General features: G+C 47.7%; 4 protein-coding genes across 4 annotated transcripts, besides 5 other annotated features; 3 read left to right on the top strand and 1 right to left on the bottom strand.

The window, feature by feature from the left end:
• On the top strand, positions 1-1,445 carry TSTA_100900 (ankyrin repeat domain protein, putative). Its single transcript, XM_002486042.1, has 3 exons — positions 1-116; positions 190-361; positions 424-1,445. Coding segments are annotated over exons 1-3 (1,077 nt in total). The 5' UTR covers positions 1-114; the 3' UTR covers positions 1,327-1,445.
• Positions 1,446-1,640: 195 nt separating this feature from the next.
• Positions 1,641-1,669: a microsatellite.
• A 101-nt stretch (positions 1,670-1,770) lies between these two features.
• On the top strand, positions 1,771-4,975 carry TSTA_100890 (uncharacterized protein; the record flags this gene model as incomplete). Its single annotated transcript, XM_002486041.1, has 2 exons — positions 1,771-2,369; positions 2,422-4,975. The coding sequence occupies 2 exons, from the start codon at positions 1,771-1,773 to the stop codon at positions 4,823-4,825; spliced, it is 3,003 nt and encodes a 1,000-aa protein (XP_002486086.1). The 3' UTR covers positions 4,826-4,975.
• A 481-nt stretch (positions 4,976-5,456) lies between these two features.
• Positions 5,457-9,590, top strand: TSTA_100880 (cytoskeleton assembly control protein Sla2, putative; the record flags this gene model as incomplete). Its single annotated transcript, XM_002486040.1, has 11 exons — positions 5,457-5,464; positions 5,545-5,591; positions 5,781-5,856; positions 5,915-6,072; positions 6,135-6,215; positions 6,270-6,327; positions 6,377-6,561; positions 6,611-7,662; positions 7,710-7,859; positions 7,910-9,124; positions 9,193-9,590. 11 exons carry the CDS (start codon positions 5,457-5,459, stop codon positions 9,277-9,279), a joined length of 3,117 nt encoding a protein of 1,038 aa, XP_002486085.1. The 3' UTR covers positions 9,280-9,590.
• Positions 9,321-9,357: a sequence feature (A-rich).
• A 47-nt stretch (positions 9,591-9,637) lies between the features above and the next one.
• Positions 9,638-9,662: a microsatellite.
• Positions 9,663-10,164: 502 nt separating this feature from the next.
• Positions 10,165-10,191: a microsatellite.
• Positions 10,192-11,988: 1,797 nt separating this feature from the next.
• Positions 11,989-12,073: a sequence feature (A-rich).
• A 321-nt stretch (positions 12,074-12,394) lies between these two features.
• TSTA_100870 (Mating-type protein MAT-1, putative) lies at positions 12,395-13,492 on the bottom strand (the record flags this gene model as incomplete). Its single annotated transcript, XM_002486039.1, has 2 exons — positions 12,395-13,137; positions 13,201-13,492. The coding sequence occupies 2 exons, from the start codon at positions 13,490-13,492 to the stop codon at positions 12,395-12,397; spliced, it is 1,035 nt and encodes a 344-aa protein (XP_002486084.1).
• Positions 13,493-13,839: the final 347 nt, after the last annotated feature.

Genomic DNA, 13,839 nt, shown 5'->3' with positions numbered 1-13,839 from the left:
ACCATTAACTACATCCTTTGCAAATTCTACATACTCAAATACAGTCTACAGTCTAACTATGGACTGCGTGTGATCCCACCTACTCTGTCCCGGAAGATATGAAGCTGCGATGAAATGTACGACCATTAAGTTAAACCCCCGCAACTCCCGTCCTCTTTTGCGTCATTGTTTACATTTCTGTTGTTGCAGGATTGAGATCGAAGTCCCAGCACGTCTCCGACGCGCAATTCTGCAGAATGATGTCTTGCTGGTCAAGCGCATCATAAAGAATAATCCGACGTATTTGGAGAATCCAGATTTTGAGGATCGGAGTAATACTTCATTGCATTTGGCGGCTATTAAGGGGCATTTGGAGATTGTGGTTTGTTACGTCTCTTTTCCAAGATAGAGGACCGATGATTTGATTGACGCTGGCTTATGAAGAAACTTCTATTATCGCTCGGACATGATTCGTGCACTCCCAATATTGATCGTACAGGATATGATTCTGCGCCCGGCATCAGTCTCAACATCGATGGTTCTACTGCCCTCCATCTCGCCGCTGCCAACTCCCACCCGGACTGTGTCGACTTACTCTGTCGCACATTCCCACATACAGTCGACTGGAAAGACAATGAAGGTCGAACACCGCTAATGCTAGCTGCACAAAACTCGAATCCCAGTCATGCCCCGGTCACTGCCAATAGCTCTTCCCACATCCCCCCTCCGACCGGTCGTCGGCCCCGCGCAGTCTCTACGAATTCGTCAATAGCCTCTGAAGATATCGCTACTATTACTATACTACTTTCATACAACGCTTCAGTGACGGCGACGGATATCGCGGGAAATACGGCGCTACATTATGCATCTGCTTGGGGAAATTTGAAAGCTGTTCGTGCTCTACTTGCCGCAGGGACACCGCCGTTGTCTCCGAATAAAGCGAATTTTACACCGATTGATTATTCGGTTACGAAACAGGCGGCGCAGTATTTCCAGAGTCTGGCAAATGAGTTGGAGACGTCGGATCAACAACAGCAACAGCAGCCTCTAAAGCTTAATACGGCTGCAACACGGCCGATTGCGACTCCGCCGGATGAATCCAGGGCGGGCGGGACTCGAATGTTGGGGTCTCCAATGTCATCTCCTGTCAAGAGTAGGGATGTCGAGCAACGACAGATGCAACATCAACGTCAATCGAGTAATACGTCGCCTGTAAGGAAGAATTTTGGAGGTCTTAGGCTGGTGATTGACACCGAGAGTGCGGAGTATGCGGATATGGATGATGTGCCTTCGACGGCGAAGAGGATCGAGCGACCGTCTATTGAAGAGTCGAGAGCGGCTACATGATTGTTTTTCTGCATGGATACATATTTGTTTTCGACGTATCATTGTTGAGCGATGTATACGAGATTATCGACTTCGTACATAGTTTTGAGCATAGAGATGGTAAATACAGCGTTTCGTATAAAATAAGCAGTTTGAGTTAGTAATGGCTCAGCGAATGGCGGGGCTCCCTTTGAGCACCGTGACGGCGTCATCGCGTTACATGTAGATACATTCCCGCCCCGAGACATCATGACATTACCGTTACTTACCAACTAACAATACTTCTGTCAGTCAACCATCATCTGTCTTCTTCCTCATTCATTCTTCCGTTCTTGCAACAACCACAACAACAGCAACAACAACACTCGCGTCTGTTCGTCGTGTCGTGTTCGAGTCTATTCTCCTCCATGGAGTCGTCATTGCATCATACCCGTGGTCTGCCATTATCGATGCTGTGAAAGGGAGATGGGTTCATTCACCGGCTATGTTATCATCTACGTTCTCGGCGGCGTTACTTTTCTCCCTCTCATCGTCGCCCTACTATTTCTTCATGCATATCTCACACTCAAGCCGCCCGTGAGACACGACGAGTCATCATCTTCAGCTTCCTGTGCGGCTACGACTGGTTCGGTATCTAATCAGCAATCCGGAAACAACAACACAAGCGATAACAACGGTAATAGCATTCACGATGAGAATAATAGATCACTCGCGAGAAGATCGAGTCTCTTACGACCAAACGATGACCAATTCAGCCTCAAAAGCGGCACCGACGTCCTCGCCGAAAAGTTTCACCGTGCCCACGAATCCGATGTTGCTGCGGCGGGCTATTTTGCGGTTTGTCGTGAATATGTTCCCGGAGGCGTAAATGGGAAACCACCCGAGAGAACAACGCCGGCTGGCGAGGTGGTGGGGACAGAGAACCAGAGTCCTAGTGTTTACCAGAGCATGTATCGGAGTATCTTTGAGCGGAAGACGGCTTCTGCGAGTATTGAGCCGGGGAATCATAATAATGGAGGCCGGAATTTTAGGAAGGCGAGAAACGTGTTTTATATTGTTCTTAGGTTTGCTGATGGACTCCCTCTTTCTGGAGGAGGGTTAAGCTGACAGTCACAGACATGGCCATTTGATGCTGTACGACGACGAACAACAGATTGAAGTCCGACATGTCATTTCCCTTGCTCATCATGATGTTACGATATACGGCGGCGGAGAGGATATTCCTGAAGGCGAACTATATGCAAAACGCAATGCCATCTGTCTGAGTCGAAGGGAGGATTCGATTGCCGATCTGCGAGGACTGACTCCGCCGTTCTATCTGTTTTGCCAGAGCCAATCCGCCAAGGAGGACTTTTACCATGCATTATTGAAGACCCAGGAAAAGATTCCCAATTCACCCAATTCTCCGCCGTCACCGCAACTCTACGACCCCAAGGATATCGTTAAGTTGGTGCAGGATCTTCATGCTTCCGAAGACCATCTACAGACTCGATGGATTAATGCATTAATTGGAAGGTGGTTCCTTGCCATGTACAAGACTCCAGAGATGTATGAATTTGTGCAAACAAAGATTACGAAGAAGATCTCACGAGTTCCGAAACCGAACTTCATATCCAACATTGCACTACGGAAAATCGACATGGGCCAGGGTGCACCCTCGATCACTAACCCACGACTAAAAGATTTGACCGTCGACGGAGACTGTACCGTAGAGACCGATGTGAGCTACAGCGGCAACTTTCGCATCGAAATCTCAGCAACCGCTCGTATCGAACTAGGTCCTCGGATCAAAGCTAGATCGGTTGATCTGGTTCTCGCAGTGGTACTAAAAAGATTGACTGGTCATATGCTAATACGCTTCAAACCGTCACCAAGCAATCGAGTTTGGTTTTGCTTCGCTACGAAACCTGACATGACCATGTCCATCGAACCGGTTGTTAGCACCAGACAAATCACGTACGGCATTATCCTCCGAGGGATTGAAAGTCGGATCCGTGAAGTGGTCGAGGAGACGTTGGTGTATCCTTACTGGGACGATGTTCCTTTCTTGGATACGGCGTCATTCGCGTTCCGGGGTGGTGTCTGGCAACGAGATATACCGAAGTATCAGGATGGAGTTGAGATTCCCGATGAGTCGGAAGCGCGTACGGAATCTGAAGAGACAGCAGATGCGATTCCGGTCGATGCGCTAAAGACAAAGGATGAGCGTAGCTGGAGTACGCCTGATTTTGCCAAATCGAATCCTCCGTCTCTTAGATCTAGTAAGAGTTTCAAGTCTATGACCGTCGACTCTCCGATTGATGAAGGTGCTACTTCTTCGTCTGTGGATAAACGGAGCAACACATCGCCATTAGAGACCATTCGAACACGGACGTTTTCAAACGTTGCGGAACCTGTTGTTACAGCCGACCATGGGAAAGCGGAGAAAACAGAGGGCGACTCTCCCAAGGCTCACAGACGGAATAGATCGAAACGAGATGCGACATCTTCAATGATGGAGATTAAAACCCGCTCACACTCAAATTCGGTGTCAAGTACGCCGTATGGATCACCACCAGAAGGAAGTATTTTGGAAAACGCTGCATCCAGTGACTCAGCAGATACAATGTTCAACGATGTATTATTAAATCACGAACGTGGAAAATCACAACGGCCGAGCTCCTCCAATTCCGACGCTATGGCTAGTAACGTTTCTTTGACTTCTTCCACCACTGCCAGCGACGGAAATAACTTCAAAGGCAAATTCGAGAGCAACAACCGGTCATTTACCTCGATATCATCTGACAAACGATCTACAACCATCGCCGCCATTGGAACAGCTACTGCAGCAGCAAAGAAATGGGGATGGAATGTCTTGAACAAGTCCGACCAGCGAAGACAACCAGGAGACGCAAGTTTCAAACCTGGCACACCAGAACATCCCATCGGACGCGGCAGACCACTTCCTCCTCCAGGAACACCGCTACCACCTCCAGAGCGTAACGGATTCATGTCGAATTCGATTAGTATGCCGCGAAGGAAACCCGTCCCACCAGCTCCAGGTCAATCGTCAGAAGAGAAGAAGGAGGATAAACGGCCTGTACCGTCGCCACCTCTACCGAAACGAAAGACTGTACCTTTGAGAGATACCAATAACGTCATTTTCACTGACGAGATACTTGTCGTCGAAGCGCCTCCAGATTCGGAACCGAATAGTCCTGCAGTAGCTGTTGCGCCGCCACTGCCGCCGAATATGTCGACGAATCTTGTATCCGATGTGACTCTATCATCTTCGAAGCCAGAAGAGACTGCCCCAGTTGATATTCAAAGGAAGACGAGTGATAACCACATTGATGAAGACGATGATACTCCGTGGGACTCGGGATTTGAGCAGATATCCGGGTCTTCAGAGGATATTGATACTTCATCGACAGCATCCAAGGCCAAGACTAAACCCGCCTCCTCTCCTCTTGTTGAAGCAGAGACCACAGCCAAACACAACACCGGTTGGACGCCATCGCAGGAGGACCTTCTCTTATAACCGATAACCACGTCGTACACATGCTATACTTTACTATATCTTTTCTTTAGCATTCATCGAAATTCAGGCACTGCAGATCCGGCCATCTGCAAGCGGGCGTTTTGGGTGGGAGGAAGAGATCCGGCGGCGTTTGTATGCTTATTTATCTTCTCTATTATCTCATATAAACCAATGAATCGATTCTATCAACATATTACCAACATAATATCTTTAATATTCTGATATCTCGATGTATCTCAGTCAAGCATAGCCCATGCCAAGACCCGCAGACTGTAACCTGATTGGCCCGAGAGCGGAACAACGGCAAGCCAGGAACGTCATTTATGCTGGGGGAATCTGTCTGCCTGTCTTTCTCTGTATCAGTATATCAATTGTGTTGTGTTTGACCACATCAGTTGTCTTTCTTTATTTCGTGTTGCATTCTCGCGACGTTTCTATCGCTGTTCTTTTGAGAAAGGTATTCAGGAGGTTACGGTCGCTGTGGCGGCGGCAGAGGACCTAGACTCGTTCTATCTTGGAGCAAGCAAGCTTCATTTGCTCTCCCGGAACTACCATAACAACAACAACCCCGCCCTTCAACTCCTTTCGTTCCTTGTTCTCTTGATCGGGTGTTGAGGATTGAGTATTCAAGATGAGCAGGTATGATTTTCTTTCTCTTTGAAGGTAGTAAGGTTGTGATTTGCGGTGCGAACAATTGCTGACCCTTATCGTTCGTCCAGGACCGAGGCGGATCTTGCGGTTAATATTCGCAAAGCTACGAGTATTGGTATGTTGCCTTCCTCGGTCTGCTTTTGATAGTTCTTTCACTGGAAGTAAAGACGAAAATATGTGCTAACAAAGTGATTGACAGAGGAAACTGCACCGAAGAGTATTCCTCTTCCCCCCCCCCCCGATTCTATTCCGTCTTGTCCGGTCCTTGTGCGCTGATAACATCTGACTCGATCGTGATGATTAGGAAAACATGTCCGAAGCTGTATTGTGTATACATGGGACCACAAATCTTCAACTGCCTTTTGGGCGGGTATGAAAGTGTACGTCCCGTATATGGAAATGGAGTTTGAAACAAAGCTTACATTCAAAATCGCGCAGACAACCCATTCTTGCGGACGAAGTGCAGACTTTCAAAGCCCTTATTACGATACACAAAGTCCTTCAGGAAGGTCATCCGATTGCGATCCGTGAAGCGCAGAGTCATGTCAATTGGCTTGATAGTTTGATGAGAGGCGTGAGCGGGGAGGGTTTGCGAGGTGTGTTGCTTCTATAAGCGAGATTTTTTGGGTTTGTGTTATGCTGACATTGATGGGGTAAGGATACGGTCCTTTGATTCATGACTATGTTATGTTCCTGGAGTCGAAGCTCCATTTTCATCGCAATCATCCCGAGTTCAATGGTTAGTTCTGACGATGTCTGGTTGTTATGATATGCTAAGTGACGATTGGAACAGGCCTCTTTGAATACGAGGAGTACATTAGTTTGAAGACTATCAACGATCCGAACGAAGGGTATGTAGAGCTGTCCCATCGCGTCGATAGCTAGACTGACCGGTTAAAGCTACGAGGCCATTATGGACCTTATGAACCTACAAGACCAGATCGACTCCTTTCAGAAACTGATCTTCTCGCATTTCCAACATGGAACGAACAATGAGTGTAGGATATCCGCTCTGGTGCCTCTGGTCCAGGAGAGCTATGGAATCTACAAGTTTATTACCAGTATGCTGCGCGCAATGCACACGAGTAAGTTTTTACCTTTCCGAGTGGTACGGATGAAGACTGATGGACCAAGCAACCGGTGATGACGAGGCGCTTGAGCCGCTCCGCAGCCGCTATGATGCTCAACACTACCGACTTGTCCGATTCTACTACGAGTGTTCCAATCTGCGATATCTTACAAGCTTAATCACCGTTCCCAAGCTCCCGCAAGATCCTCCTAGTCTGCTGGCTGAAGACGATGACACACGACCGGCTCTCCCGAAGCGGCCAACAAAGGAAGTTGAGCGCGAACCTTCACCGCCTCCCAAACCAACAGCTCCAGAACCAGAGCCCATTAACGACTTTTGGAACAACGAAGCGAGACGCCAGCAGGAAGAGTTTGAAGCAGAGCAGCGACGATTACAGCAGCAATGGGAAGAACAACAGCGTCAACAAATGCTGGCTCAACAGCAGGCGCAGCGCGACTTCGAGGAACAGCAGAGACTTCAAGCGGAACAACAACGGCTCGCCCAGGAGGCGCTGCTCCGTGATCAATATGCGCAGCAGACACAAGGTCGGATGGCGGAGCTGGAGCAAGAGAATCTCAATGCTCGTGCACAATACGAGCGTGATCAGCTTCTGCTTCAGCAGTATGATAAGCGGATGAAGGACCTCGAGGAGCAGCTGAACAACTTCAATAGCAACTTCAACCTCCAAATGAACTCCAAGGACGAGCAGATCAAAGCACTCCAGGAGCAGGTCAACACCTGGCGCTCCAAGTACGAGGCTCTGGCCAAGTTGTACTCACAACTTCGACAAGAACATCTTGATCTGCTGCAGACCACCAAAGCCCTCAAACTCAAGGCTGCATCTGCTCAGGAAGCAATCGACAAGCGCGAGAAACTCGAGCGTGAAATGAAGACGAAGAACCTGGAGCTTGCGGATATGATCAGGGAGCGTGACCGTGCCTTACATGAGCGTGACCGTTTGACTGGTACGAATAAGGAGGAGTTGGAGAAGTTGAAGCGTGAGCTGCGGCTTGCTCTTGAGCGTGCAGAGAATGCAGAGAGACAAAAGGGAACGGAGATTTCCTCTATGTTGTCCAAGTATAACCGGGAGATGGCGGATCTCGAGGAGGCATTACGCGTATGTTATTTCATTCTGACTTATAGGTTGCATGCTAACTGGTGTAGCAAAAAACTCGTGCTCTGGAAGAATATACCTCCAAGCGCGGTGAGCTTAATGAAGATCACGAACTTGCTCTGCGAGAGAAGGATGAGGAGATTGAAGTGTACAAGTCTGGCATGGAGCAGGCTTTGATGGAACTTGAGGAGCTTAAATTGGTATGTATCACGAAGGAGGTTATGGGCTACGAGTAAACTAATATTTGTAGAACCAAGGAGATGTGGATCACGCTCTCGACTCCCAAATCGACGAAGTCCTTCATGGAACGGTTGCCAAGATTAACGATATTATCGACTCTGTGCTGCAAAGCGGTGTCCAACGTGTGGACGAGGCCTTGTACGAACTGGAATCTTCAATGCAGGCCGGTAACCAGAACGCTTCTCCTGCATACGTGCTTTCCCAAGTCGAAAAGGCTTCTGCCTCTGCTACAGAGTTCTCCACTGCTTTCAACAACTTCATCGCCGACGGACCGAACAGTTCGCACGCGGAGATTATTCGTACAGTGTCTGTATTTGCCGGCTCGATTGCTGATGTCTTGAGCAACACCAAGGGTCTTACGCGTTTCGCAACCGATGACAAGAACTCTGATCAACTGATCAACGCTGCCCGCAAGCCTGCCCAAGCCACCATCCGATTCCTCCGGGGTCTACAGTCATTCCGTCTCGAGGGTCTTGAGCCACTACAAAAGACCGACGTTGTAATCAACAACAACCTCGAAGTCCAGCGCGATCTCCAAACCCTCTCCAAATTCGTCGACACATTCGCACCAAAGGGCACCAAGCTCAGCATTTCAGGCGACTTGGGAGATCTCGTTGACCAAGAACTCGAAAAGGCCGCCAACGCCATCGATGCCGCCGTCGCACGCCTCGCCAAACTCCGCAAGAAGCCTCGCGACGGCTACACCACCTACGAACTACGCGTCAACGACACCATCCTCGAAGCCGCATTAGCCATCACCAACGCGATCGCCGAACTGATCAAAGCCGCCACCGAATCCCAACAAGAAATCGTCCGCGAAGGCCGAGGCTCTTCATCGCGCACAGCATTCTACAAAAAGAATAACCGCTGGACCGAAGGCTTGATATCCGCCGCCAAGGCAGTAGCCACGTCCACAAACCGCCTGATCGAGACTGCAGACGGCGTTATTTCAGGCCGTAACTCCCCCGAACAACTCATCGTGGCTTCTAACGATGTCGCTGCCAGCACGGCCCAATTGGTCGCTGCATCACGCGTGAAAGCGACTTTCATGAGCAAGACACAGGAACGTCTCGAGACAGCCAGTAAAGCCGTGGGCGCAGCTTGTAGGAGTCTTGTACGCCAAGTACAGGCTATCATTGCAGAGAAGAATAAGGATGAAGGTGAATCGGTTGATTATTCGAAATTGAGTGGTCATGAATTCAAAGTTCGCGAGATGGAGCAACAGGTACTCCCCTTTTCCCCTCCTTCTTCCCTTCGATTTGTTATGATATTTCTAATGCTTGGGAATTACAGGTCGAAATCCTTCAACTCGAAAACGCACTTTCACGCGCAAGAACGAGATTGGGAGAAATGCGTAAGATATCTTATCAGGAAGAGTAATCTTCTCTTCCTCATACGGAATCATTCCTTCTACTCGGACATTCTTTTTTTTTTTCCCTTTTCTTTCTTTTTTTTTTTCTGTAAAGGAATAATCTACTGCTTATTATCAAAATCTTTTTATTATATTATACGTTTCTTGAGTTGAATATGAAACTACCCATTCACTACCCCTATCACTGCGTGAGAAAGTTTACAGTAAACATACCTTTTGTACTTTTTCTTATATTTGTCTTCTCGATTCTCTTTTGTCGGATTTTGCTAAAATGTTGTCATGGCGTATGTAGTTCAATCTATTTGTCTTCATTCTTCGGAATATTTATCTCGTAGGTATGTCTCAAGTAGACTGTCGTCTACCTACGTATGTAGGTAGGTAGGTAGGTAGGCACAGTATACTGATTTCGGCCAGATTTGCATAACAGGGTTGTCCCGGCCTTACACCTAACAGTCTAAGTAACTACTACGAAGGGACCTCCCCAGGCATCTCACGTCCGTACCAACACATTCAACTCCAAATCCAATCCTCGGTGATGATCGTATCGGCCCCGTCTCGATCTCGACAACATTCTTCACAACGCCTCTACGCACTATCTACTAACTAGTCAGACAGAAGCAACCTCGCACGGATCAAGATTCAGATACATACTCATTCTTATTCCTAGCCGGCCCGGTCCCTCTTGAGTTGCATGGCAGGTTGCAGCAATCCGCAGACTCGGTGTTAACAGGGGGGGGGAGGGGGGAGTTGCAGGAAGATGAACTCATATAACAAGCTTCAGACTATAGATCTGCAACTGCAGGGATAGTACAGAGTAATCAAGAACATATTCAAATTCCGTCGAATCGGATGCAGAGCCTGCCACGCCGGTGTCTAGTTTCATAGACGTGGTCGTGTGTGTGTGTGTGTGTGTGTGTGTGCTTTTTCTTTTTTTGAAGCCTCCCTCAACTAAACGAGACCCATGCAGGAATCGTGCCTTATGCAACATTCAGAATCGAGTATGTCGATCATCATAGCCTGGTCTGAATTCTGTCCCCGTATGAGCTATATGAGTGTATGTGCTTCGGCACGAGCATCTTGGCCTGTCATCTGCACGGCGGCTATAGTTTCCAGTCCGTTGGAACGAGAGTTCGTTCGTCGAGGATCAAAGTGGCTTGGTTTGCTTTTTCCGGGGAACTTGGACGATTTCGATCCGGTCCAGGTTGAAGGTATGCAGAGTAACACTACTAACGAGAGCCTTCTTGGTTAATCCATGTCACATAATTTTGCCGCACTCTTTTATATACTCACGTCGAATGGTGTCAACCGACTGGGTGCATGTATTTCAGTCTCCGCCTGCAGCCATCCATTTTCAATCCGACGCACGGCCAATTTACCCGGCAACTTTATCGCGACGTTCTTTGTTCTCTTCATGGCCTTCCGCGTCTCTTCTAGCCGTGTTCGAACACGTCAAGAGCCTCTAAACCGTCGTATCACCAGATCATTGAAGAATCCAAAACCGGGCCAAGTGGGTTGCATCCGTTCGCTCTAAGTGACAACGATTTATAGCGATGATATGTATGCACGACGCACAATCCTTGATGCATATATTAAGTGGGTATGTCCACATCCACGGAGCAGACCATCGAGTCTCGCCGGCCGATTTCAAGCTGGGAAGTGCTAGAAAATCATTGACGGCGAGGATCACAGCTTGTCCATAGCTCAAGAGAGAAAACTGCAGGGCCTAAATCGACCTGCAGATACAGGCAGACCGTCTATTGGAGATGCGTTCTCGGTCCGTCCGTCCCTTTTCCCTCCTGCAGCTCTCGCGTGGCTTTGCGATACTAGTATCCATATCAAGTAAATCCCGGTCATATAGGGGTGCTTTGTTCTCTTTCCCCGAACCACCAATTGGCAAGCGATGTTGACCACAAAGGAAAAGGCAAAGAAAAGGAAGGGGTGTTCCAGTCCTCGATTTACTCCGACCTTCCAGCTCATATGTGTTCGTACTTGGCTGAGGAGCAATCAGGCGTTTCCTCCTCTTGGTAACGATTATCGAGACCGGTCTGCCTAAACAGAAGCTGAACTACTTCTCGTTGATGGTAATCCGTGCTCCATAAAGATCCATACATGCAAATATAATTAGCTTCTTTCCGGCTTTCAACATCGAGTGTTCACGGACACTTTCTTTCGATCGAGGTCTATTTCGAGCCCCAACTGACGTGTCCTGTGCAGAAAGACCCAGCCATGACTAGCAATGCACCGCAATTATGTACCTAGGCGTTGGCTGACGGCGAGGATGGAGGAGGTGAAAGAGGGGAAAGAAAAAAGTTGTATATCGACAGCAAAGAAACGGGATGAATCGAGACAGCTGCAGACTCGACTACCTTAGTCTGCATCGTTTCTACCAAGAAGAAAGAGTGACCAATTTTCATTCCATTTTCTACCTAAAGCGAGCTAATTTGACATTGCTGTCACAGTCAAGTATTGATCGTCGATGACTGCATGCAAGTAGTAACATAGGAAGAAAAACTAAAAAAAAAAAGAAAGACATCTTAGCCTCCTCCATAGAGAGCGCGTTTCCACCATCCCCCCTTTTCCACATCCACCCATTACTGCATCCTTGATTGAATGCCATTACTTGTAAACCCACGCCTAAGCATGCGCCGCCTGGTATCTGACCGTCGTAAGAATCATGATTCGTTTCGCCATGCATGCAATGACTTGCCTCCCCCAAATTTTGTTTTCTTTTTTTTGTGATTATTTTTCTTTTCTTCCCAGTTTTTTTTCCCCTTTCTTTCTTCCTTTTTTCTTTTTCCTTTTGTGTTGAGTCGATAGCGTCTTTGCTATCCGCTAGAAAAGGACATGCCATCGAAGAGAAAAAGCAATGATAAAAAAAATAGAAAGAAAAAACACCAGAATGCAATACAAAGAAGAAAACCAATGATATGTATGATGATGAAGAAGAAAACATCAAAGGAGAGATCCTGAGAAGCTCATCAGTATTGACCCTGGCCTTTGTCTTACATGGAGACCATTTGGAAATCGAATTTTTTTTGTCTTCAATGAAGTGATAGACTATACCGCTGATCCGAGAGATGATTTGGACTCAATTCAAGAAGTTCCAGTGTGTAGGAGTCGGAATCAAAGTGGCATCTCAGTGATGTCGTAAGCATCAAATGGGTCGTGAGCGAAAGGATCGTAAACGGGGAATCCTTGCACTGCGGGATTGAAAACTGCATACATGTCTGGATCACCACCATTGTATTGGCTCAGCTCTTCGATCTTAGCTCTGATGTTCTCGACCATTTCATCTTGAGTCTGCATGGGGTAACGAACTCTGAGCAATTCACTGGTAGTGGCCTGAGTCTGTGTCGCAACAATTTGTCCATTGTGAGGCATGACACGATTGACATTGTCCAATACAATGGCTGCCTGGTCGGTTCGAATATTGCCATTTGAATGTGCGGCAAATGAAAGCTGAGAAGTTGTCGCGGACTGATTAGCGTGTTGGGTACCATCAGCATGAACATAGCCGGTCGTGTAGCAGAAGTCGACAACATCAGCAACAGAGTAGTTTGTTGCCTCGGAGATATCAGTCCTGGGTGATGAGATGGTTTCGATTATGTAGTTTTGCTCATCAGTGAACGCGACTCGGCAGCCCATGGCTGCCAGGTATTCATTAGGCTGAATCAGACCAATAAACGGAACAGTCAAGTTCAAGAAAGTCTCCAGAGTGACATTTCGTCCATGATCATCACGGAGCGTCGAGTAAACCTTTGCTAAAATAGCCCATTTAGCCTTGTAGGGATCGGCTTGCCACAGGTCTTTGATGATACCAGACTTGGTTTTCTGAGTTATGTCTGGAAAAATAGCCGAGTAAAAGCCTAATAATCTTGTTAGCATGTACTTCTAAAGTGAGTTCGTCAACGAGAACTGCTCACACGTACTTCGGTAGGCAATGAAACTATTCAAAGGACGTAACTTCTTGTCCGTCGACTTTTTGCTGCTGCTGGAGCCGGTGTTTCTATCAGAGGAATTTGGGCTACCAGGCGCCTCCTTGGTAGAGACGGTAGTAAGGACTTCATTTGTGAGTCTCAGGAACTCGGTTTCAAACCCAGTACGAGATCCATCATCGCGGAGGGAGGTAAGGAGACTTTCCAGGTCATTGCTAGGAAGGCCCAGGATGAAAAGGTTGAAGGCCCTCTGCAAGGAATCCATTTCAATCGTACCAGTCGCCATTTGAGAAGGCGATTTTGATAAATTGCACGAGTGAATGAAGAGAGTCAAAGATACAAGCTTGGAGTTGTTGCAGTAGAAATATTGGTGATAATAAGTCTTTGAGATGTAAAGAGAGTTGAGAGAGAAGGATAGAACGAAGGGATAAGATGAAGAAGGGGAGAGGGAGCAAATAAATAGTCAGGCTCTCTTGGGAGGTTGACAGTGGACGGCTGGCATGGATGAAGGGTTGGGCAATGGGGGGCTGGGTGTCTCTTCTAATGCAAACAGAGAAATCTTCGACGCAAACACTTGCGGACTAGTCTCGGATTTGTCACTGTTTGCTCGTTTCAGAAACTATCCTCCTAGCG

Source organism: Talaromyces stipitatus, genomic scaffold, assembly GCF_000003125.1.
Source record: "Talaromyces stipitatus ATCC 10500 scf_1105507295511 genomic scaffold, whole genome shotgun sequence".
NCBI classification, from domain to species: Eukaryota; Fungi; Ascomycota; class Eurotiomycetes; order Eurotiales; family Trichocomaceae; genus Talaromyces; species Talaromyces stipitatus.
The sequence above is the reverse complement of the archived record's forward strand: the minus strand, read 5'-3'. Positions and strand labels throughout refer to the sequence as shown.